Source organism: Syngnathus typhle, linkage group LG21 (genome assembly GCF_033458585.1).
Source record: "Syngnathus typhle isolate RoL2023-S1 ecotype Sweden linkage group LG21, RoL_Styp_1.0, whole genome shotgun sequence".
NCBI classification, from domain to species: Eukaryota; Metazoa; Chordata; class Actinopteri; order Syngnathiformes; family Syngnathidae; genus Syngnathus; species Syngnathus typhle.
The window spans coordinates 6,778,442-6,803,850 of record NC_083758.1 but is presented as its reverse complement, the minus strand read 5'-3'; the positions used below and the strand labels follow the sequence as shown (position 1 = coordinate 6,803,850).

At 45.5% G+C, this 25,409-nt stretch overlaps 2 protein-coding genes across 2 annotated transcripts; both read left to right on the top strand.

Moving 5' to 3' along the window:
- Positions 1-453: 453 nt before the first annotated feature.
- On the top strand, positions 454-17,005 carry nrcama (neuronal cell adhesion molecule a). Its single transcript, XM_061269241.1, has 31 exons — positions 454-543; positions 3,262-3,339; positions 7,519-7,566; positions 9,220-9,359; positions 9,514-9,531; positions 9,791-9,896; positions 10,020-10,213; positions 10,275-10,397; positions 10,458-10,628; positions 10,802-10,913; positions 10,978-11,162; positions 11,246-11,377; positions 11,664-11,807; positions 11,867-11,978; positions 12,046-12,360; positions 12,419-12,543; positions 12,869-12,970; positions 13,042-13,239; positions 13,322-13,392; positions 13,459-13,684; positions 13,757-13,872; positions 13,969-14,173; positions 14,250-14,372; positions 14,449-14,625; positions 14,746-14,778; positions 15,242-15,310; positions 15,426-15,548; positions 15,635-15,790; positions 16,211-16,342; positions 16,400-16,478; positions 16,771-17,005. Exons 1-31 carry the CDS (start codon positions 509-511, stop codon positions 17,003-17,005), a joined length of 4,083 nt encoding a protein of 1,360 aa, XP_061125225.1. The 5' UTR covers positions 454-508.
- A 2,210-nt stretch (positions 17,006-19,215) lies between these two features.
- cntn1b (contactin 1b) lies at positions 19,216-24,391 on the top strand. Its single transcript, XM_061268837.1, has 23 exons — positions 19,216-19,307; positions 19,376-19,411; positions 19,506-19,632; positions 19,726-19,907; positions 19,978-20,073; positions 20,134-20,346; positions 20,411-20,510; positions 20,583-20,767; positions 20,834-20,958; positions 21,016-21,133; positions 21,196-21,346; positions 21,411-21,538; positions 21,604-21,776; positions 21,851-21,974; positions 22,044-22,211; positions 22,302-22,451; positions 22,513-22,583; positions 22,662-22,914; positions 23,165-23,286; positions 23,350-23,539; positions 23,613-23,734; positions 23,804-23,960; positions 24,025-24,391. The coding sequence occupies exons 1-23, from the start codon at positions 19,250-19,252 to the stop codon at positions 24,099-24,101; spliced, it is 3,126 nt and encodes a 1,041-aa protein (XP_061124821.1). The 5' UTR covers positions 19,216-19,249; the 3' UTR covers positions 24,102-24,391.
- Positions 24,392-25,409: the final 1,018 nt, after the last annotated feature.

The window sequence follows — 25,409 nt, the reverse complement described above, 5'->3', positions numbered from 1 at the left end:
TGTGTTTACATGACGAGGCGTGGCAAAGTTACATCCCCGCACATTCCTTTCTTGGCCGTCTGTCTCCCTCCTCCGCTTTTCGCTGTAGTGAGAAAAAATAAATAAAATAGAATTGTCTCAGTGTTCCCTAGCAACTGCTCCAATTCTGTTTTATTAATGTGCAATTTTTGCTCTCATTTGCCTTCAATACAAAATTGCTTATTTAGCTTAATGCACTTTATTTACTATTGCTAACCACAAGGAGAAACTACTGCAAATCAAAACAAATTTTCTTTTTCAGATAATAGTATATTTTGAGATTGATATTTTGAGTTTCCGTGTCACAAGGGAAGCCGGGGGGTGTAAAACTAAACAATAACAATTCGAGAGCAAATGTCTGGTCAATGTCAAAGTTGGCTTAGCCTAATATAGTCTAATACACACAGACTGGTTCCAAAGTACACTGTTTAGTTTGCCATCTTGTAAACGACCATCTCTATCGTACGTGGAAGCTTGAGAATGTCGTTGAATGGGAGACCCGGCTGTCACCAGAAGTTCTGCACGGTAATGTTGCTCAAGGCTTTTCTTACACACCGGCAAAACACAAAAACAAATGTCAACACTGTCTGCAGCCGTCTCGACAGGCAGGTGTTGAATACGCCTCACTAGCCAGTCAGTGCGTGAACTCTCTGGAAAAATGTGAAATCGTGCATGTCAGACGTCAGCCTCTCCTCAGGGGTGGCCCGATTAGACGCTTAAGCAAATAACCCTAGGCCAGTCTGAGTCTTGCTGCGTGCAATTTATAGGAGGAAACTGAGATTGTTTGGGTAGTGAGCATGCCATGACCTGACATTAAGCAGAGGGTTAGGGGAAAATAATATAAATATATATATCATTATTGTTATATATATATATATATATTTTTTTCTTCTTTTTCTTCTTCGAGGTCAATTTGCGACTTCACCCCAAAAATAGCAGTACAAAAATTCTAAATTATTTATTCTGGGGGAATATTCCTAGATGTATTTTCTAAAATACATTTCGCTCACTCATCAAACGTGCAAGTCCATCTTTTCCTCTAGAGGGCGCAATCTTCACGTTTTGACAGCGGGGAGGGCGAGTAGGGGGGGAAGCGGAGACTCAGTGGAGGTGAGGACCACAGCTTGCTGCTGCCGCCGCTGCTGCTGCAGTGGCCGAGAGGGACGGACACGCCAAACTGGCCGGACGCGCTCCCTCACCATCAGCAGCACCATCAGCACCGGCCTTGCGTACGCACGGATCTGGGCCAAAGCAAAAGAGGGGGTAGGGGGAGGACGCCACACCGGATTTGCAACCCCTGTGAGTTGGAGCTCGTATTCTTTTATTTATGAGGAGACTGCTGGAGAATAATGGTGCAGTGTACATTGATTCGGCTTCCCGTGACGAGGAGCGGGTCCTGGAACATTGCGGGAGATTGTTGCGTAATTTGTTTCATTTAAGAGTCCTTCCGATGGGGATGAAAGGCTGTCCCTGCAGGGGGATGCTTTGTAATGGAAATGCATTGCGGTGGTGCTGTCGACGAGCGGCGGCGGCGGCGGCGACAGTAGCAGCCGTGCGATCGCTTCATTGTTGCAACCGGCCGGTGCATCCGGGGCCCGAGGTGCGCATCCGTCAGGGGCGCCGCCAGCTGTAGCAGAAGCTCCATTTCTCGACGTGTCATTTCACACGGTGCTGATGTGAACTACACGGGCTTTTATCTCTTTAGCAGAATTCAGCCTTTTTTTTTTTGGGGTGCCGTTTAAATGGGTTAGTAAATATTGCATCTAATTCTAATCACGGCAGGTTACAGTCACGTCAGCCGGTTTACTAATAAAATTATTTGTGTGCGCACAGGTGAACATTTTGAGGTGCAAATCTACGACTAAATCACTGCAGCTTAAGTGTCCTTGACCCTTGACCGTCGAATAATTAGCCACTGGTGGAGCTAGAGGGGGGACGGAGGGGGGCACTGACCCCCCCCCCCCCCAAGTGCCAGGTCAGATAATTGACTTTTGGGGTATTTGTCTAGAATTTTTTTTCGCCGTCTCCCATAGAGAGTATACGATAAATTTTTACCAGTGTTTTTTGAAGGATTTGAAAAAAAAATATTAATTGATTGATTGATTGATTGAATATTTATTGATCCCCAGGGGTGGGGAAATTCAGGCCCCAGCAGTATTCATACCACAGAGTGGGTATACAAAAGACACACAGATAGCATGAGCGGAACTCAATAGGCTCTCATAAGGCTGCCACACAACGGCGTCACAAAGAAAGCCAGAAAGTGCTCAAGATAAAAGCCATCAAAGCAAAACAAAGCTAAAAGACAAAGGAAAAAAAATAACTGTGGCCAACCAGCACCCCTCAATACAAGAGAACACCCCAAAACACACAAAATAGCCTCCACGGGGTCCATAGACAGGTGTAACGGCAGTCCAGTTCAACGGCGCCCAATGGACCGTGGTCGTGAATCGGTGAAAAACATCACAAAGCAGGCAAACGTGTGAGCAGCGTCCTGGGCACCCAGTCGGATGCACGTGCAGATGGTCACCACGGGGCTAGCATGGCGAAAGTCGTTGGTTCCGACGAGCACGAGGGAGCGGAGTCCCCACAGGGGTTGCGGTTGCAAGGCCAAGGCGAGGGACCCGGTCATCACTGGCCGGATAAGCAGGAAGCCGCCGTAGAGTTACGCCGGTCTCGACCGATGATCCCGGTCCCAGGTAGAAAAAAATAATAATACAAAAATATCCGATCCGAAGAGATACCGAGGTGCGGTAGAAGGCACCAGCATCGCCGAATGGACAAAAAGACAGAAAGAAAAAGGAGAAAAGAAAGAAATAAAGAGGAAAAGAGAGAACACTGCTGGGAGGCAGCCACTTACGGCGCCATACCGAGAAAAAAAATATATATATATATATATTATTATATTATATAAATATTATTATTATTAAGATTTTCATGGCATCCACTTTTGAATATTTTCACCTGTCAGTCAAACGTATTGCGGTTACCGTGATTTTCCATGTATAATGCGCAAAAACAAAATCCCTTTGACAACAGGAAATACAAGACAGAGTCCAGTCAAGAGTAATAAATAGTTGGCAAGGCGCTGTGCTCACCAGCTGTGTTACGAGACATGTCAGAATTATACCCAGAGGCAAGGCGATTTATTCAAAGGAGACGCACGGCTCACTTTCTCCAAACCGTCACTGTTATTCATCTATTGTTTAACAACGGCTAATCTGTTGTCTTTGTGTCATTTAGAGCCTGGGGTGACTCGTTTTCCGTGGGAGAGCGAGTGAATGCCGAACACAAAGACGACACTGCGCCTTTGGAAATCAGGTAACTAAATTTAGATCTACTTTTTCCATCAATGTCAAAGGAATGACGCGCTTGGGGAACCAAACCGATTCAACGATTGGCGGGGCCGGGGGGTAGGGGGGCTTAATGAATTGTACAGTAGGCCTAAAATTAACATCTTGGTCACAGTTGGAAAATGATAAGCGAGTATTTAGGTCAAGCAAACCATTAAAGAGCTCCTGCTTATCAAGATGCCAGGATCACATGAAGAGCCGATCAGACATGACAGTCATCGTAATTAATTTAGTTTATAGGGAACGTTAGTGTCGGTTCATGCAACATGTTTAGAGATAACTTTCGAAATTGTCTTTGTGTGTCTTAAGTGTGGCCTAGCTTGAGTTTGGCCTCAAGCAGGAAGTGCAGAAGCGTTTTGACGACTGTCACCGGCTTATATAAACATAAAATATGTTGTGTGTATGAAAATAGGCGGCGGTGTGACTTTGTATAACGCATAAATCCTCGGGTAAAGAAAACACACGTCATAGCACGTACTACGGAGGAATTTGCTCGAGGAGATATCTGGAGGGAAAAAGTTACCTGTGTTTGATTTTGGAGGATGGTACCAAAGATTTGCATGTTATTTGGAATTAAGTCAGGTCAGTAAAGTGGATGGAAATTTTGGCTTCTGGTTTTGGGGCACAGATGTAGGTCATGGTCTCTTTTATCGAGTATTTCGGCATTCTCGATATTCGCTTCTAGGTACTTTTTAATTTTTTTGCTTTCCAGATGCTAAAAAGTCTCATGTGGCTTCTTCATGTTTCTCAAAATAGAAACGCCTTTGATCATCAACCCACAGCGGTCCGACTCACTCTGCCGTCCGTCACATCGGCGGAATCGTTTATCACCAAAGTAAACGCGGTAATCTCGGTTTGGAATGTGGCTCCCTTGATAAACCCCAGCACATTTTTTCTTGTAATTTAAAAACCGCAGCTGCTTTTTAACATCTTTTAGCTAAGACCAGCATTAACTTTTTTTTTAACGACTTGGCCGACAGCCAAGGATGCCTCACCGATTCCGGCATTCCGTAAACGTCATTGGCCCAAAACTCAAAATATGTTTCTTCCTAATTTGACACTGTGGCTCACATATCGCCGATCCATACGTGTGAGGTTGCATCGGCAATGAGGGCTATCGATTTTTGCAGATCGGAGTCGGAGACCCCCAAAGGCATCGGTCCTTCTTTTGTTAATTGTAAACGGGGCGACCCATTAACACGAGTCAAATCCACTTTAGGAGGGAGACTCGGTTCATCTTGATTACCCAGAATCCCCCTTGCCACCACTTTGAATTAAGAACTAATAAATATAAGTCCAGATGGTCATAGTGTTAATAGCATCTATTTTTAAAGGCGAGTAAATATAACAAAGCGGGTTTTCGGAGTCGGAGGCCGCCCCCAAGTCCGACCCGGGCCGGTTGGCTTCGGGCTACGCTCATTAGCACAGACAGCAAGTTTTCCAAGTGGCAAAGTGCTGACTGGGCGCCTTTTGTGTAGAGATGGCCGCAGCCTCCCTTTTCACAGCTGGCTTCCTGCTGCTCAGGTCGGCAACTTTAAGCTTTTTTTTTTTTGACCTTCCAGTTTGCTTTTTCAATGACCTGTCAACACCGATTTGCAAAGGCTTTACAGAAGCTCTCGTGAGAGCGAGATAATGAAACGGCACCCGTCCATTTTCTTGATTAAAATCCGCTGAAACGATATCTGGATGCACGAATATTTTCTCACTCTGATTAAAAGTGCATCACCATTCTGGCTGTGACTTTGTCCCCGAGTCTTAAGAATCAATTTGAGATTGTTTGGCTTGGTTACGGCAAAATTTAATATCTCCTGGCTGGTTGCTTTTTTTTTTTTTTTTTTTACCCCTATGCAGCTTTTGTGTCCACATTATTACATGTCAAGTTTCCAAGTCGGTCTTTTAAAACACTTGCTAAATGGATTCAGTTTCAAATCTCAGAACGCAAATATTAGGTCGCTTGGCTTTTCCTTCCCCTTGCACCCCCTCGTCCACCCGCTTTTGCCTATAGTCAGTAAATATTAGTCGTTTCCCAGGCATCCTCAGCTCCATACCCGATATTTACATTCTCATCCCCTTTTGTCTCGCCTGGAATCTTTGCCTTCCGTGACCGAGACGGTTTCCAAGGGGATATAAGGGGACGCTTTACCAACGTGTCTCTGACATGTCTCGCCACTAATGGCTTTGTTGATGAAGAGCTCTCGAAGTTGTTCTGAGATCTCATTTTCCAAAGCACTTTCTTCTTTACATTACATCTACTCTGATCCAGTTCTCAATGGTATACAAAATCCACTTGCTTCTCCATGTCTGTGTGACATTTCTGATGACTCCATCGTGGTGCTACTGAGGGATGTCAAGGGTGGGAACTGCACAAATGGGACATTTGTCCTTTTGACCTCTTTTGGGTGAAAGATGGGGGGGGGGTAGAAACTTCCAAGGGGTTGTAAATCTCTCTGATTAAACTCTGCTCGCAATTTTTATTACAGTTTGTATGTGTTACGTCCCAGTTGAAGGACATTCACTGACTGTTGAGATTAAAATGGCAGTTGGAGAGTCATGGTAACCGTCGACTCTGCTTTGGTTGTGTCTTAGTGGAACGTAAACTTCTACACGTGATCTTCTTTGTTAAATGGAGATTCCGCTATATTGTGTTATTATTATATATTGTCGAAGCAAATTATTATTTTCTCGCAATATGACACACATAAATAGGTCATTTGTCTATTTTTTGGGGGGGGGGGACAGTGGAAACATTGAGACAGATGTTCTCTGATTGGCCCAAGGGTCCCCTCCACCCCAAAAAAAAAAAAATCTCATCACACACTCACAGATGGTGCGTGTGACAGCCTGCAGGTGCCACACTTATTGTCCCACTGAAATGTTTACCATAACAGAAATAAAAGAAGCCAAACAATTCCCGGTCAGGGTCAGTTTTCTTATCGCAAAATTGTCAGCCCCCGCGTCACGCGCTCGGTGCTAAAATATTCAGTCACATGTCACACGTATATGGTCCCAGTGGGTCCGTAAAAAGTCACTTATGCAACTAATATATTCGCAGGCGGTAAACTCAAGTGCACCAGGCTTTTGTTTCCCGCAGTGTCATGATGATGGAATTATTTTAATATTTGTAGCAATAACAGCATTGTCATGTGATTTTTTTTTTCTTCAATTGTCTGTGTTTAAGCAATTTACACATGCCTTTTGATTTTATATGAAAAAAACCCATGCAATTTCTAGCTTTGCGTTTCCACGGCAACATGGCCTCCCCGTATCGCTTCACCCTCTCAATTCCTCTGTAGATGAAAGGATTTTAGATTTTTTTTTTAATAATACATTACAGTTTCTCTTCACTTTTTGTTTTCATGCATTCATACCTGTTTTTTCTCCTTCATCTCGCTTTCAAATCAGTTGAGGTTATTATAATATAATATAATATAATATAATATAATATAATATAATATAATATAATATAATATAATATAATATAATATAATATAATATGATATGATATGATATGATATAATAATATAATATAATATAATGTAATATAATATAATATAATATAATATAATATAATATAATATAATATAATATAATATAATATAATATAATATAATATAATATAATATAATATAATTTAAATCCAACTCAGCGTACTTGTTGTCGCTTTTCAAATTCCAGCCAAAACAAATGGGTGCTTTCTCTGTTTTTTGTTTCCATGGCAACACGTCACAGCTTGGGCCTGGCTCGCCACTCTCCTTCCAATCTGTCGCTACTCAGCCGTATGTCACACAGGGGCGCGGTTCAATGAAAAGCCCCCTCGACATGAGCCAATCAGTCGCAACCATCAACGGCCACTTGCATGGTTGGCCTTGTTGCCCAAGGCGCTTTTAACCGACCGGACTGCATTTCTTTGTCACGTTTGTCTGGCTAATGTGAGATGAATGGAGAGTCTCTCCGGAGATGATCATAATGCATTCGTGGTCACGGAGGGGAAGCCTTTTGCGTGCTTGTCCCTTCCCACTAATGTTGGTAAAAGCAATAAAAATGACTGGAGACATTATTGACATAAACACGCTTGACAGACTTGATTATCTTTTTTTTTTCTTCTGTTTATTATTAACATGTGACACGTGATATGCCTTTATTGCAGATCAGAGCCATTTCCTGGTAGGGAAGAGCTCCGGCCGCACCTTCGCAGGTAAGAAAGAACTCGTTTTCATATTTAAGAGTGATTGTGGCGTGTTACTGCAGATTCATGTTTGGATGCCGTGTTGAGAATCATCCCGTGGTCAGCCACATGGCGACTATTGCGTAACACAACACATCCCATGACCTCTAAGAATGAGTCGTCATAGGGTCATTGAGCCCTAAATAAAGATTGAGATGATTTTTCCTTCGGATGTCCGCGAGTAATCCCGATGAACAGATGTGTGGATGAGGAAAAAAAAAAAAATTGAGACCATCGGCTTGCATCAAATCTCCTCTCATCTCCTGCCCCTTTTTTTTTTTCCCCGTCATGCCCTTCCTTTGTTTACATTGTGATTTTTACCCCCCCAACCTCGCGCAAACATTTTGATACCATCTGTCTAATAAATCATATTACCATCAACTACGAATATTAGTTTTATTTCGATGTATGTAGCACCGATTAATCTCCTAGGCTTGAAACAGATTTTCGAGGAGTGTTACGCAACAGTATGTTCCAATCTGAGCCTAAAATAGCAGATTTAAAAAAAAAAAGTGTTGCATCTCCACAACATATAATGATGATGTCATTAGCGGGGTGTCACTCGATGCCCCGGAGTAGCCCCTGCCATTTCAGCGCTATGCCGGCGGTAAACAACACGAGAGGACAATAGGTCGGGGGGGGCTTGCGGCGGCGGATGTAAGAGAGACACGGGGGCCGCATCTCGCTGACTGTCAGCACTTCGCAAAGCCGGCAGGGATTGTTGTGCCGATGATGCCAGAACGGCCAACCGGCCTCGGGATAAAAGAGGGAGGGCTGCGCCGATCAGGTTGTGATTGTGAACCGAGGCGACTCGTAATTTGGCCCCCGGTGGAGTCAGCATTTGGAGTCCTTGAAGAGGTTTTAAAACAAAACCTCCCTGCTCCAAACATGACAAGCGTGAGATTCCGTTTATTTGCATAACATGCTTTCCCAGACTGTGTGGGAAAAGAGCAACATTATCCTGGTTCTGTCTGCCATATGAACAAAACATTGAACCTTGAGTCCCGTATCTCGAAATAGCTTGTCTGGGCTTTTCCCTCGACTATTTCTCACCTTCTTGATGGAGTTTGAGACAAAACTGCTTTTGGTGATGATTTACGAAACTCGATGGGGGGGGCGGGGCCTAGCCATTTTCTTTCATTCGACAGCTGCGTGATGTCAGCCAAGTACTCCACAGGCAAAGTGGCTTTTTAGCACTCAGTCGCTAGTTTACCCAGAGTTGAAAATATTTTGGGCTGATTTTTATCGAAAACAGAGATTAAATCAAACTAGCTTAATTAGCAGTTTTCTTTCTACAGGTAGATGATTTGCACCATAGCGCACGATTGTAATTAAGCCCAAGATGGCCGATAAAATTAGCATAATACGGTTTTGAGGATTGCAATCAAATTAGAGGATTTGGTTTCACTATTCGCTTCCCTTCACTTGAATTGAGCAGAAAATGCGCTTGGACGTGTGAGCGTAATTAGCCTGGGCCCGAGGTCCCATTAGATCACACACTCTGCCGAGCTCAGCTGGATAAAATCTAGACTCGGAACATTCTGCCCCCCCTCCAGGCTTGATTATGAGAATGGGCTGAGCAAAGTCAAAATAAGACCCAAACTGGCCCCTTTTATTCTTCAGGGTGGAGCCTGTCACAATGGACTTCCCCGTGGTCCACCTGATCATGGGCAAGAGTACGATGAGATCCTCAGGCTCTGGAGCGGTTCTTCTCATGATCTTCTTGAGTCACCTGACAGCGGCGCTGGAAGTGCCCCTTGATCGTAAGGTTTCTCGTCAATTTGATCAGAATTGCTATTGGCGTGTAGTGCAACAAAAAAAATCTCTTGAAGCTGTGACTTTTTGGCTCACTGCAAATACTAACACCTCTTCATCATATTCGCTGTGTGTCTGCGTTCTCCTGGTGGGAAAAAAAAGCTAAGGTCCTGGAAGGATGTAAGTTGTGCACCAATTTTGACCTTGTGTGGGCTGCTTTTTTTTTTTTTTTTTGCATTGTTGCATGCTGTTCACATTTTGTATAAAAAAAAAAAAAATACTGGTTTGGAACTAATTGTAGGACTCACACAAAAGTTTTGGGACACAACAATTTGGCTTCATCACTTGTGGTGTTGCTTGCTGTGATGTGTCTTGGCATGCTGTTGTGTTTAAAACGCCATTGCATGTGTATTATTAACCGCCCCCCCCCACCCTGCAGTGCCCCAGCCCCCCACTATCACGCTGCAATCCCCAAAGGATTACATCTTCGACCCACGGGAGGACATCATCATCCACTGTGAAGCCAAGGGGAAGCCTCACCCCAGGTAACTTCTACTTTCCTCCTCTCTTCTATAATTGTGAAGATGCCTTAGCAACGGTCGTCAAGACTGATTCAACCAGCATAGAAACAACCTCCTGCAAATCTATTAATGATTCATGCCAATTAGCTTTTCTTGGACGAGGAACGGGAGCCATTTTGATGTGGAGCAAGACTCCAAAGTTCTAATGAAGCCCGGTTCGGGAACTCTGGTCATCGACATCAGCGGGGAAAAGGCCGAGGCCTACGAGGGAACGTACCAATGCACGGCCCACAATGACCAGGGCACGGCTATCTCCAACAACATCGTCATCAGACAGTCCAGTAAGGAATCGTATATGAAATGTTTTGGGTGAATGCTTGATCTGACGGCGGTGACTCCCAGGGTCCCCCTTGTGGTCGAAAGAAAGACTTGAGCCCATCACGGTGCAGACCGGGGTCTCGCTGGTGCTGCAATGCCACCCCCCGGAAGGGCTGCCCCCTCCCGTTATATTTTGGATGGATAACAGTAAGTCAATCTTGTCATTCATTCTCCAGAGAACAGAAAAAAAAAATGGTCTCGCTTCAGTTTTCCAGAGGCTGCCGCTGGACAATCGAGTGACCCAGGCCCTGAACGGAGACTTGTACTTTTCCAACGTCCTCCCGGAGGACAATAGGAACGACTACATCTGCTACGCCCGCTTCCCGTATACGCAAACCATTCAGCAGAAGCAGCCCATCTCCGTCACGGTGCTGCAAAGTAAGTCGAGATGGGGAGCTTCTGCAAAATGAGATACCAGCGTCAATCCACTCCTGGCCTGACCATGTGACTTCCACCCGCACACATGTCCAAATATAATTCTTCCTCTCTACCCACTTAGATGCCCTCAGTGGCAAATTTTCTATTTCATGTTTCTCTCCTATTTCAATCAGCCTTCCCGGCAGGACAGCGGCGTCCCGATTTCATGACTCCTTTAGGCGCCACCAGCACCAAGATGGTCCTGCGAGGGGAGACCCTCGAGCTGGAATGCATCGCCGAAGGCTTGTAAGTAGGTGTGATATTTCGCTGGAATGCAACAGAATACGGTGAATAACGGTTTCCATGGCAGGCCCACTCCGGAGATGTCTTGGCAGAAAGACGGCGGGGAGCTGGCAACCAGCAGAGTTTCTTTCCTGAACTACAAGAAGACGGTTAAGATTTTGGATGTAAGCGAAAGCGACGGCGGCGACTACACCTGCACGGCGACCAACCGCCTGGGCACGGCACACCACATCATCAAGGTCGCCGTTAAAGGTCTGAGCCGACTCTTCACAAAAGCGTCTAAATCCATGTGCTGCTCTCTCAGGTTTCTTTTGCTTTTCTTTCCTATTCAACAGCTGCTCCATTCTGGATCAGCGCTCCCAGGAACTTGATCCTGGCCCCAAATGAGACCGGCATCCTGACTTGTCGAGTCAGCGGAGACCCCAAGCCGGATATTAGTTGGTTTGTCAATGGAATCCCAATACAGAGTGAGTATAATATTTCTATTCCTGATTTTAAAAAAATTGGGGTTGTTGATTTGGAGAGGGAGCCAACCCTCGGTGTTTATATAATTTTTATATATATTTTATATTTGTATATCTACTATATTTTTTATATATATATATTTTATATATTTTTAAAATATATTTTTTCAATACTTTTTTTTCTATTTCTGATTTTATTCATTTTGGAAGGGGAACCAACCCATATTTTTCAATTTTTCTTTTTATATGTGATTAATATGAGGTCAATTTGAAATCTTTAATTTGCCAGATGCTCCCGAGGACCCCACTCGCAAGGTGGATGGCGACACGGTCATCCTCAGCCGTGTGCAAACCAGCTCCAGCGCCGTTTACCAGTGTAACGCCTCAAACGAATTCGGCTACCTTATCGCCAACGCGTTTGTCAGCGTGCTCGGTAAGTGACAAACATCGTAATAGCGTTCCACGAGCTAATTTTGACTTTTGATCAAGTAGCGGAGCCCCCGAGGGTGCTCACTCCTCCCAACCAAGTGTACAAGGTCATCACCAACAGTCCCGCTTTACTCCACTGCGCCACTTTCGGCTCACCCATACCAACCATCACATGGTAAAAATCAATTTGCGTCCAATTGCCCTAAAAAAACAAAACCTGATCTTAAATGTCCCCTCGGTAGGTTCAAAGATCGACAAACCAGCATCAAGAGCGAAGACCCCTACGTGATCCACGAGAACGGCACGCTGGAGATCAACGTGGCCCAATCGCAGAACAGCGGCAAGTACACGTGCATTGCTAGCAACAACCTGGGCATCAAGGAGAACCACGTTTTCCTGGAGGTCAAAGAGCCCACGCGTATCCTGAAGCAGCCCGAGTACAAGGTGGTGCAACGAGGCATGAGCGCCATCTTCGAGTGTAAAGTCAAGCACGACCCGTCCCTCGTCCCCACCATGATCTGGTTGAAAAACAGCGGCGAGCTGCCAGACGACGAGAGGTACGGCCCGACTCGTCGATTTACTCGATCACTTCAAAATGCGCCGACATCTTCTCAGGTTTGAGGTGGACACCGACAGTTTGATGATTAAAGACGTCACGGAGGAAGACGAGGGCACTTACACGTGCATCATGAACACCACCCTGGACCGGGACTCGGCCAGCGCCACGCTTACAGTCGTCGGTACTTTTACGCTTTATTTATGGACACGATTTAGAAACCGTATCTCCAAAAAACACTTCTATTCTATCAACTTTTCTTGTTGTGACTTTGACTAACTTTTTGTACTCTACTCTTGATTCTTGCTCTCTCAGAGGCTACTCCCACTCCAGCTATTGTCTACGGTAAACAAATAAAGTAGTCATGTGTCTTTTCTCCATATCGTAGTTTCTCAATATTTATTTGGTTTCTCTTGATTCACATTCCTTCATTTCCTGTCACCAAGAACCACCACCTAAAATGAGCAAAACATTTTACAGTCGGTCTAAGCCGTGTCTTCTCTCGGCAGAGAAACCTGACCCGCCAACTGATCTGGAACTCACTGACCAGACAGAACGGAGTATTCAGCTCACCTGGATCCCTGGAGATGAACACAACAGTGCCACGCAGAGTAAGATTTTTTTTTCGGAAGATTCGGGTTGATATTGGACCAGGAGGTGAAGGATTGTTTTCTTTCCCAAGATTTTTTGATCCAGTACGAGGATTTGCTGCACCAGCCCGGCATCTGGGTCAACATGACAGAAGTGGCTGGTACGAGCACCACGGCGCAACTGGAACTCTCGCCGTACGTCTACTACTCCTTCCGGGTTCTGGCCAAGAACCAGGTGGGCTACAGCCAACCCAGCCAGCCATCACGCCAGTACAGAACCAACCCGGCGGGTAGCTACCGGACACGACTCCTCATTTCGATCGCATATTTATAAGTGGTCTGATGAATTGTCTACCTTCTTTGGCATTCCAGCACCTGATGAGAATCCTTCAAATGTTCATGGAGAAGGAACAGAACCTGGCAACCTGGTCATCTCCTGGACAGTAAGAACAGGGGCGACGGGATTAGCTCCATATCCTCAACTCACTCCAACTAAAATGTCTGATTAGTCGCTGACAGGATTCCAATCCAACGGGCCCGGTCTGGAGTACAAAGTGCTTTGGCGCCAGATGGACGTGGATCAAGAATGGTCCTCCAATACGGTGGCTAACGCCTCACAATACGTCGTGTCCGGAGTTCCCGTCTACGTTCCCTACGAGATCAAAGTCCAAGCGCTCAACGACTACGGCAACGGGCCGGAAGCCGAGGTCGTCGTCGGATACTCCGGGGAAGACTGTGAGTTTTGAATTTCTTACGAATTGAACAATCCTTGGCTAAGCAGTTCCTATTTTTATGCCTGCACTTCAGTGCCTTTGTCCGCCCCTGATGGTGTCCTGGTCACGGTTGACAACAGCACAATGGCTAAAGTGCATTGGGAGCCGGTGTCGCCTAACTCGGTTCGTGGGAAACTTAAAGGCTACAAGGTCGGTTTCAACTCACATCAACATAACCAGTACTTTAACCCATTCACTACCGACCCAGTTAATATCTGACGTCTATAATCATGGCATCTTCCAAAGGTATACTATCGGCGCCAACGAGGCCTGGAGGAGGATGTGGATCAAGACTCCCAAGACCAAGTTCTGACCTTCAGCGAGAATCAGACCGAGGGAAGCTTAGCGGGCTTGCAGCCCTACAGCCTCTACAACATCTTCATCAGGGTCTTGAATAGCAAAGGAGAAGGTCCTCAGAGTCAGGACAAGCAATTTGAGACCCTCGAGGGAGGTGGGTACACAATATTTACCTTGTTTTTAAAAAAAAAAAGTATTTAGCTTCTAATAATCAAATCGTCTGGATACAGTTCCAGGACCACCGTCTTTTTTAAACGTCTTGAATACCAGTTTGGACTCGCTCACTCTGGAATGGGGTCCACCACTGAAGAAAAATGGACGCCTTATTGGGTACACGCTGAAATACCAGCCAGGTACCAGCAGAATTAATTTTTTATTTATTTTTTTAAATGCAAGGTTCTTTTTTTTACACGCTAACGTCTCGCTCAGTCATTAACAGCACGGAAGTGGGGCCGGCCACCGTCCTGGATTTCCCGCTCAACGAGACCACGGTGGCGTTGGACAACCTCAACTCCAGCGTCCTCTACAAGTTCCACCTGAGTGCAAAGACCATCAAAGGCGCTGGCGCCAATTTCACCAAAGAGGCCTCCAGCGTCAAGGAAACAAGTGAGTGAGCTCAGACAATAAAGCGTGAGAACTTCAGGGAATTCCCAAAAATATCTTGAGGTTCTAGCGCATTCAACCTTCTTTATCGCCACTATCTCGTTTCTTTCCTTCTTTCTCAAGCTCATATTCAGCCCACTGTCCAGACGGGCAAAGGTAACCCGTGGGGTTCGTTTTAGTCACCCTGCATGTTTAAAACGTGGAAATAGGGGATATTTGTCAAAATATATAGGTCAAGTGGCTAAATAGTGCATTTTTTATTTTATTCTTTTTAATTTCCGACTTGATTTCTAAAAGACAATGACAAGATGCATGATGATCCTGCACGTGCCGCACTAACAGAACTTTCGAGCAGAGGCGGGCAACCTTTGATAAAATGATATAACTAAAAAAATTATATATAATTATGAGATAATAAAAAAGATTATATAACTCATTCACTGCCATTTGAAAATGTGAATGAATTCAAAGTAAAGAAACAATCCAAAGTGGCGCATGAACTCAAAAGTTTGCCTTCCCCTGCGTCCGTCAAATTGGCATGCTGTCGACTATACGAACGCTCTGAAACTTTACGCTGGCTTTTCTTTATGTTGTCTCACTCTTTTCCGTGTTCTTCCAGGCCCCACTGAGCCCCCTCCTCACCCAACCTCCCCCGTCACTCAATCTACGCACCCCCCGCTTCGCAAGGGTACACTATTGAGTTGCACAATATGTCAAATCGAGCACTCTGATTGGCCGTTAGCGATTTACACGGAGTAGTCCGCTATTCTGGAATAAAAGCAATTTGTTTTGTTCCTCTTCAGCGCCCTCTGTGGCTCCCGTTTTTGGCATAGTAAACACATCAGTATGGGAGGAGTGCGCCATGATCACTTGGGAATACTTTGGACACCATAAGAACATTTATGTGGAATACACGGTAGAAAACAGTAAGGCTCCCCCGCTCGGTATTTAGCGCAATCATCCAATCGGGAATAAACGATTCCCCTCTCCAACCCGCAACTCTCGATTTCAGGTAAAGAGGACTGGAAAAGGGAGTCGGTAAACGGCTCTCACTCGCATATTTTAAAAGGCTTAAAACCGGGGACGTCCTATAGGGTGCGCGTGGTCGCTCGAGACCCGGCCGGGGCGGCGCCCCACACCACCACTGAAGAGGTGGTTACAGTGCCAGGTGAGGCGGCATGCCTCAGCGTCGATCTTCTGATCTCATTAGTCCCATTCATCCCCTCAGAATTTACTTTCTGACCTAGAACCTCTTTTTTTTTTTCCCTTCGTTCCCTTTTATTCCCATTATTCATTCCAAATTAGCCCATTTGACTTTGATTATTTTTAATATTTATTATTAATAATATTTAATTACTTCTCTGGTTCTTCTATATCAAACAAATTTGTTTTAGGTTCATTTACCTGACATGTTTCGGCGGAATCTTCCGCCTTCATCAGATCCGCCGAAACATGTCAGGTAAATGAACCTAAAACAAATTTGTTTGATATAGAAGAACCAGAGAAGTAATTGAAAAAGAAAAAACAAGATGGACCTAGTACAACTAATAATATTTAATAATATCATTTCAAAAACATTTTTTTGTAGCCGTGGCCAGTCGGCACGTGGACATCGCCACCCAGGGCTGGTTCATCGGGCTGATGTGCGCCATCGCCCTGCTCATCCTGGTGCTCCTCATCGTCTGCTTCATCAAGAGGAACAAGGGCGGAAAATATCCAGGTTAGTCAACCCGCAAAATAACCATTAGAGCATCTTCTTGATTGGTTTGATCGACAGTGAAAGAGAAAGAAGAAGCCCACCAAGACCCGGAGATCCAACCCATGAAGGAGGACGACGGCACATTTGGAGAATACAGGTAAGGGAGAACCACTTTTTATTTCAATACTTCTTCCCCGTTGGTGCTTTGTCACTTAATGTGGTTATTTGTACATAGAACATTATGCGAAGCTGCCATGACATCACCGGAGTCCTTTACCAAACTCGCCACAGAGGCAAGGCTAAATCGAAATGAATAACCATCTCATGGAGGGAGGAGGAAAAAAAAAACATTTTAACAAATATCATCATAAACTCTTTTAGTTCTAGCTGTAGATAAAAAAAAAATATTTGATCAGTTTCTAAATGGCATTTTGTAAAATCCTTAACAGTGACACGGAGGACCACAAGCCGCTGAAGGGCAGCCGGACGCCGTCCAACGGCACGGTGCGGCGTGACGAGAGCGACGACAGCCTGGTGGACTACGGAGAAGGCGGGGACGGCCAGTTCAACGAGGACGGCTCCTTCATCGGCCAGTACAGCGGCAAGAAGGAGAAAGACACGCACGAGGGCAACGAAAGCTCCGAGGCGCCGTCGCCCGTCAACGCCATGAACTCTTTTGTCTAAACATCCCCGCCCCCCCCCCCCCCCCCCCCCCCCGCCCTCCTATCGTCCGCGGATGCTTTAACTTTGATAGCGGTGGTTCATCACCATGGCAACCTGTCACCGAGGACGCCCCATCGTCTCCTTTCACCCCCTCGGCTGACCTCCTGAGAAAACTCGATGGACAAGTGGACAAGGAACGACTCTTTAGAGAAGCAATGTTTGTGTGTGTGTGTGTGTGTTTGATATCTTTTGCGAGCATTTCACCGCATTCAAACACAACTGCATGGAGTCCATCGTGATCCCGCTTTTGTTGTCACGGGAAGGTGCGGAATTTTTTTTTCTCAATCCCAAAGTATTATTATATGGCCTATAATATACGGTTATATATTATGGATTTATAGCGGGGGGGGGTGAATAACTTCACAGATGGGAAGGGGCGGGGCCAAAAACACCAGCCACAGCGTCATGCACGATATATCAATTCGTGACTTTGATGTAATTATACAAATGTGGAATGTCAAGTCCACGGTCAAAGCTTTTTTTTTTTTTCTTCTTCTTAATAATAGCACTTAAAAGGAGGACTGGGGGAAATGTTCCTAATGGTACTGAATGTGGAAAAGGAAAGTAGTAGTCGACATCTCTGGTCAATATGTTGTACTGTTTGCAAACAAACGTGAGTGCATGAGTGTCTGTGTATGTGCGTGCACATGCATGTGTTCAACGTGCGTTCCGCATTTTTCTTTCCGGGACTCGTCAGCTCGTCCTCCGATTCTCAAATGGATTTTTTTTTCTTCTTTCGCTTCCGCCGCTGTGTCGTTTATCATAACTTGCATCAAGTTTTCAGGTCATGTCAGCTTTCCGTGTTTTTATTTTCTAAATAAGGGGTTGGACCTGAGTGTGGAAAAAACAACAACAACCCAGCCGCATTGTGTGACATGGGACTATTTTCAGATTTTTATTTGCTGTGATTTTTTTTTTTCTTTATTCTCCAAGTGAACCGGCAAAATGAGATTATTTTGCTTGTGGCCGAGCTCCGCCGACACCCGTCTTGTCCGTGCACTTTTAAAAAAAATATATTAAATGCACACACATTCACAGGTTGCATCATTTAACACAAACGCTGACTCGGCACATTTCGAGAGCCCCCGGTGAGATGATGTGTGTGAGCTACTATACGTGAGAAGCATGAGAGCAACAATTTACTCTTAGATATGACACGGCAAACAAATATTTTGTATTTTAAATGAAGTTAAACCGGGGTGGGGATAATAAATGTTGGCTTCAAAATTTCAAATTGCCACTAGTTGTTTCCTCAAGCAGCCACTTCATTAGGTACACAGAGTTTATGATGGATGTCATTTTTATTTATTGTTTCTGCCTTTTAAAAAATAACAATGCTTTTTTTTTTTTTTTTTATAGTACCCTATCCAGCCATGTGTTTATAAAATATAATGACATGCCATCTAACCAGATTGAGTTTTCATCCCAGAGCATCTGTCTCGAATGCTCCTCCGCATCCCTCTCATCTCTGCTTTCCGATTGGCCGGCTGCGGTCACGTGTCGTCATCTCTGTCTGCACCAATGGAAAAGTTACCTCTAGGCTTGTGTGCGTGCGGGACGATGCTTTTCGGGTGCAGGAGGACCAGGCCCAAAGAAACATTTTCATATTATACACGGCGTTAAAGACAATAAAAAAAGGTAAGACGGATGTTTTTTGGTGAGATTGTGCGTGATTGCAATGCGCGTTGTGGGCTGCGTGGAAGTGCACCGGGTGGTGCTCGCGCATTACCGCAATGCAGAGCCGCTGGGGCAGTCGTCATTGGGATGCGCACCCTCTTACTTTTTTTGTGTGTCTATTTTTAGAAGTAGACTGCACAGTAACAAAAAAAAAAACTATAATTTAAAATGCGTTATTTATTTTAATCATAGTAAGTCACGTTTTGTAAGTATTTTGCAATATTGTGCAATAAAAACAACATGACATTGAAGGCACAAAAGGGATGACATCTTTCATGTGCTTTAGCATATCCTTTTTTTTTTTTATTCAGTGACCTAAATTCTCTTTAGTCTATCCCAAAGCGGATTACAGTGATGATAAAAGCAGATTGCTGTGACTGAGTGGATGTCTGCAGCGGGTTGGGCGCTGAGGTGCAAGTTGTTTTTGTTGAGTCATCAGCAGAGCTGCTCTCGCCGCACGCCGACAAATGAGAGCGCCAAATATTTTGGATTTATTCGCTGCATTGTGGCACGATTGTTTTGAATCAGATGGCCTCCACCACCTTGCTGCTGTTGCTGGCGCTCGTCTCCTTGGCCTCCGTCACGTGTAAGTATGGAATTACATGGATGTTATCATTTATGATCCTATAACACTGTGATGTTTCTTCTTCTCAGTGGCCATCTTATTTGGGGAGCCCAGGATATTTGGGGGTGAGTTCTTTTGGAAACCCCCCCCCCCCAAAAAAAAATTCCCGTCTTTATTTTTGTGTATGCACCATGATTGTTGTTATGATGCCATATTTAGAGGAAGCTACTGGTTACGGTCCCATATTCGAGGAGGAGCCAGTGGACGTGGTCTACAGCGAGGACTCCCCCGATGGGAGGATCTCCATGAACTGCAGGGCCCGTGCCAACCCTCCAGCCTCATACAGGTAGTTCAACTTTGTGAGCTGTGGATGGCAGCAGTTTAAAAGTGGAGTGCCTCAAGGTTCCGCTCTTGGACCTATTTTCTTTCCGTTTCTTAGGTGGCGCCGTGACCACTGGGAGATCAAGCTGATGGAGCAACCGGATGAGCACTACAGCTTAGTAGGGGGCAACTTGGTCATCAGCAACCCCAGACAGAAGAAGCACGCCGGCACGTACATCTGCGTGGCTTGGAACATCTACGGCACGGTCATCAGCAAGGAGGCCCGCGTCAAATTTGGATGTGAGAAAGTGCAACACCGCGAAAAAAGATTTGCCCGTGATTAAATGAGTGGATGTCTTCTGTGTTAAAGTTCTGGAGGACTTTCCTCAAGAGGAGAGAGACCCAGTTACTGTAACAGAAGGCCAAGGGGCGGTTCTGCTGTGTGCCCCTCCCAAAGCGTGGCCAGGTGTGTATCTCATTGCATCATGCCAACACCTTCTGCAACAAACATGTTTTCTTCCTTCAGAGGAGGTGTCTTACCGCTGGATCTTCAACGAGTTCCCCGTGTTCCTCAACATGGACCGTCGCCGTTTTGTCTCGCAGAGGACCGGCAATTTATACATCTCCAAAGTGGAGGCTCAGGACGTCGGGAACTACTCGTGCTTTGTCTCCAGCCCCGTCCTGGGGAAGAGCGTCTTCTCCAAGTTCATCCCGCTCATCCCTTTGCCGCCAGATGACGGTGGGTCACACTACAGATACTTCATGAGTGAACTAGAGGGCAAAAGAAATATTCTGTGCTGCAGGTGAAGAAAGAAAATACCCAGCAGACATCAGAGTGAAGTTCCCGGACACCACAGCCATGCTAGCTTCCAACATCACGCTGGAATGCTTTGCTCTGGGGAAGTACGTTTGATGGACACCACCATTTCCAACTCCAATATGACAAAATACGAGACTTCCAATCTTTCTCCGCAGTCCCATCCCTCACATTGTATGGAGGAAAGTGGACGCCACAGACTTGCCCGCCAACCACGAGATCAGCGAATCGGGCGCCGTCTTGCACCTCTACAACGTCCAGTACGAAGACGTGGGAGGCTACGAGTGCGAGGCCATCAACACCAAAGGGAAGGATTGGCACAAGTCCTGGCTCTACGTGGAGTGTGAGTGTCCATCACTCAATCCTGTCGAGTTGAAGATCTAGAACCCAATCCTGCTCTGTTGTCCAGCTGCTCCAGAGTGGGCCGAGACCATCAACAACACCCAGATAGACATTGGCTCTGCGCTCACCATGCGCTGTGTTGCATCTGGGAAGCCTTTCCCATTCATCCGCTGGTACAAAGATGGCTATATGGTGAGTATATAATTATATATATATGGAGATGAATGATCATAATATTTTCCCCCCTAGTCAGGAAAAGGTGAGCTTCAGTTCTCCAGCTTGACGTTTGATGATTCCGGGATGTACCAGTGCATCGCAGAGAACTACTGGGGCATCAAATACGCCAACGCCGAGCTGCGAGTGATCGGTGAGCCCGAATAGTTTGGTTTCTATCTGCAGTGTGGTGACCTTTCAATTACTCACCTTCAGCCTGCGCTCCAACATTCGAGTTCAACCCCCTGAAGAAGCAGCTTCTCGGCGCCCGGAACGGCCGCGTGTTGATCGAGTGTAAACCTCGAGCAGCCCCCAAGCCTCGTTTCACCTGGACCAAGGGCAAGGAGCTGCTCTTCAACAATTCACGGTCGGTGGTCTTCTCATTTCGCTCTCGTCTCATCTCCGCTAACCTCGATGTTTTAATTCCGCAGCATCTCCATCATGTTTGACGGCACTCTGGAGATTCTTAATGCCACGAGAAACGACGAAGGTTTCTACACATGCTTTGCTGAGAACGACAGAGGGAAGGCCAACAGCTCGGGTTATCTCACCATCATGGGTCAGTCCAACATTATTCACATCGAGTAGTATCGAAAAAATAACGAATCGGCCGCGGTTGCCCAGAGGCGACCAGCATCACGGTGGCTCCCGAAGACTCGGAGGTGAAGGTGGGCGACGAGGTCATCCTGACCTGCTCGGCCTCTTATGACCCCATGTTGGATATCGCCTTCATCTGGGCCATCGACTTCCGGGTCATCGACTTTGACACCGAGTGGCAACACTTTGAGCGCATCATGGTAGTAGCATCGTGTTATATCGTATTAGAAAAACTAATCCTTAAATAACTGCCTTTCTATGCCTGCTGCTGAAGACCCAGGAAGGCAGTGGGAACCTACGTATCAAGAACGCGCAAATCTGGCACGAAGGCCGCTACACGTGCACGGCTCAGACGGTGGTGGACAGCGACACGGCGTACGCAGACCTAAAAGTCGTCGGTCAGTTCAGTTTCTTTTTATCCCGATCAAAAAAAACACAAGTGGAGTTAATGTATGTGGCTGTTGGAGGTGTCCCGGGGCCTCCTGGCGTCATCCGAGTGGAGGACATTGGAGACACATGGGTGAAGCTGTTGTGGACCAAAGGAGCAGAACATAACAGTCCCATTCTGTACTACACCATCCAGACCAGGCACTTCTGGTCTCTGCATGAGGACGACTGGAGGAACGCCAGCACCTGTTTGTATCAACGACAATAGATCCCATATGTGCACCTATTGCCCGCCAGGTGGCAGTATTACACAGTACTTACAATCGAGCATCTTTCAGCTCCGACCTTCCTCGACGGCACCGTGGAGCGGGCCGAGGTCACCGACCTGTACGCTTGGATGGAGTATCAGTTCCGGATCATCGCCACCAACGAGTACGGCTCGGGAGAAGCCAGCATTCCCTCGCTGAAGATCAAAACTTGGGACGCGAGTAAGTAGACAAAAATTGCATCTATTTTCTAACGCTAAACCCCTATCCCCGGAACCACCAGTACCGGTGGTCTCTCCCACAGATGTCGAAGGCTACGGTGGTCGGAATGGTGAGATCATCATCACATGGAAGGTAAATGAGCCCAATTTCTGAAGTATTTATAACTCATTTACTTTTTGTACTACTCTCATGACCTTGACTCCCCCACAGCCTGTGGAGCCGTGGTATTTCTACGGCAAAAAGTTCGGCTACATCGTGGCCTTCAAGCCGTACGACGGGTACGATTGGTGGTACGAGACCATCTCCGACCCGGAAACCAGACGCTACGTCCACAAGGACTCCTTCTTCCTCCCTGGCGACGATGACTTCCAAGTGAAGGAATTCCAGGTGAAGATCAAGAGCTTCAACGTGAAGGGAGACGGACCCTACTCCCTCACCAAGGTCATCTACTACCCTCGAGACGGTAAGGATGTTGCTTGAGTCAGTTTTGCTGATATAGTTAAAACGTTTTTAACTTCGGGAATTTGACTTGACAGGCTAAACAAAAAGGGTCCATGGGTTGACCCTTGAGGGACTCCACATGCAATTAGGCCCGATTTTAGTGCTGAATTCTCACTTTTTGACTCCAGGAACTCCATACAGGAAAGACATTTTTCTAAGGACAGTCTCCTAATCCACTAAAAGACTATAATGAGTCTTTTTGTGTTCTCTAGTGCCCACAGACCCGCCAACAGATGTTTACGCTCGGCCAGTGTCGTCCACTGAAGCTCTGGTGTGGTGGTTCCCGGTAGTGGACACAGGGACGGGTCTGCAGCAGTACATTGAGGGCTACCAGGTAGAATCTTGAGCAAACCCCTTGCTCCTGAGTATCTGCATTCTAACTTGGATTCCATGTCAGGTTAAATACTGGCGAAAGTACTACGACACGGAGCCCGGAGCCAATCGCATATTTGTAAACGCCACGGCAAACCAAACCAGATTGGAGAACATGCTGCCTGATACGCATTACCTCATCGAAGTCCGAGCTTTTAACGGAGCAGGTCTCGGGCCGCCTGGCGAACACTGCGAGATGTTCACCAAAAGACCACGTAAGACTGGCAACAACTTCAGAGATGCCGTGTACACCATAGTAACATTTAAATGGCACGTCATTCTTCACAGCGCCAGCAGAGCCCCCCAGGATGTGGCGCTTCATCTCCTGGACCGGAAAGTGGCTATACGTGTGGTGGGATCACATCTCGTACGACTGGTTTGGGAACGTATCTTTCCCGCTCTATTATAAGGTGAGCCGTATCTTTGATGAAATACAAAAGTTGGACTGAGTGGATTTAAAATCTACACCTAACTTTCAGGTCATGTTCCGGAAGACGGGCTACATCTACGGGAAGGTCTACGTCACAGGCTGGCACTTCATGGACTTCCCAATGCCGCAATTCGGCGACTACGAGCTTATGGTCCGCGGACGCTACGAGGGAGGCGACGGGCCCGTCAGAACCATTAAGCTGCTGGGTAAGAATACCAGGAACCATTGCAATCCGGTTCCTCGCTTCACACGAGCTCCGTTTCTCCTCAGGTAAGGCCTCCATGATCTCGCCCACGCTAAGCCTCGCCTCTGCACTGTTGCTGGCGCTGTGCATTGTGGGATTGTAGCATCAAGACAGGAGGTTCTGCTTTTTCCTTTTTGTGCTTGACTAGTGGTACAAAAGAATGTCTGTTATGAATCTTAGAACTTGAGGATGGAGTGCACAATCTACAGTCTTTCTTTTTTAAACCGCTTTTTTATTTGTTTGGAGTGTATCATGTAAACTCACTCGCAATCGTAAAATATAAGAAGCACTATAACAGCAACCGATTGTATGTCTATTTGAGATCGCTTGTAGATGAGCAGAGGATATCGGGCCACTTACACAATTTACTGTACCGTCTATTATTTATTAAAATATTACTCCACCATTCTCTGGGATGTTTTATTTTTTTATCAGACAGTTTTTACTATTTAGGTCATTAATGATTAATTAATTAATCAATTAAGTAATAAAGCCAGGGGGGGGGGAAATCTATTATATATAATATAGAAGTAATGTACTCTTCCCATAAATGCGTGTTGTATATTGTGTAACAGCAGATGGCGCTATAGTTACTTGTACAATACAAGCAGGCTCCTAAGTGGAACTGTAGAGGAGTAATATTCAAAATATCTTGACAAATTCTGTGCGAATGCTGAATGAAAATATATAGAATCAAATGGAAATAAATTGAATTATATGAAATGATATTATAGTGAAATCTCTTTTCAAAGTTTTAGTTGAGAGCATTTCATCATCACACAGCAATTGTAAAGATGAGCGTATTATCACTTTAAGCACCTTTGTACAAATGGGGGTCAAAGTGGCCACTTGATGTTTTATTGCCTAACTTGAGACAGATGCATTTTTAATGACTGTTTCCAGCTCAAAGCATCAAATAATGCTGCATAAGTGAAAAATGCTAATGCTTGGAAAAGACCGACTTTGCACTTTTCTTTTTTTAAATCGTCCTCTCCCTGTGGTGAAAAAAAAAAAAAAAAAGCTTTAACCTGGAAAGCTGAAGCTCATTCAATCCTCTCCTTATCAGATTGTTACAATGTATTTTAATGAGATATTCATTGAACAAATAATTTAATAAATTATTAATTGCTGCTGCTCGCAGTCACTATAAATAGCATCTATTGATTTATGAAACCCTCAGTCGTTCCTTACGATAAATCACCATTAAGGGAAGACAAGCTTAACAAATGACGGTTAATTCGAAAGAATCTGGTGACCACTTCAGACACTCGGGAAAATGTTAGGATGAGGTCAGAGGCTTTGTCCAAATACGTCACCAAGGTTACCCTCAAACTCAAATCGACCTTTGTGTGCATGTAACTGTAGTACAAGACGAGATTTTCTATTTTTCTTGGCTGTTTGCTCGGAGAAA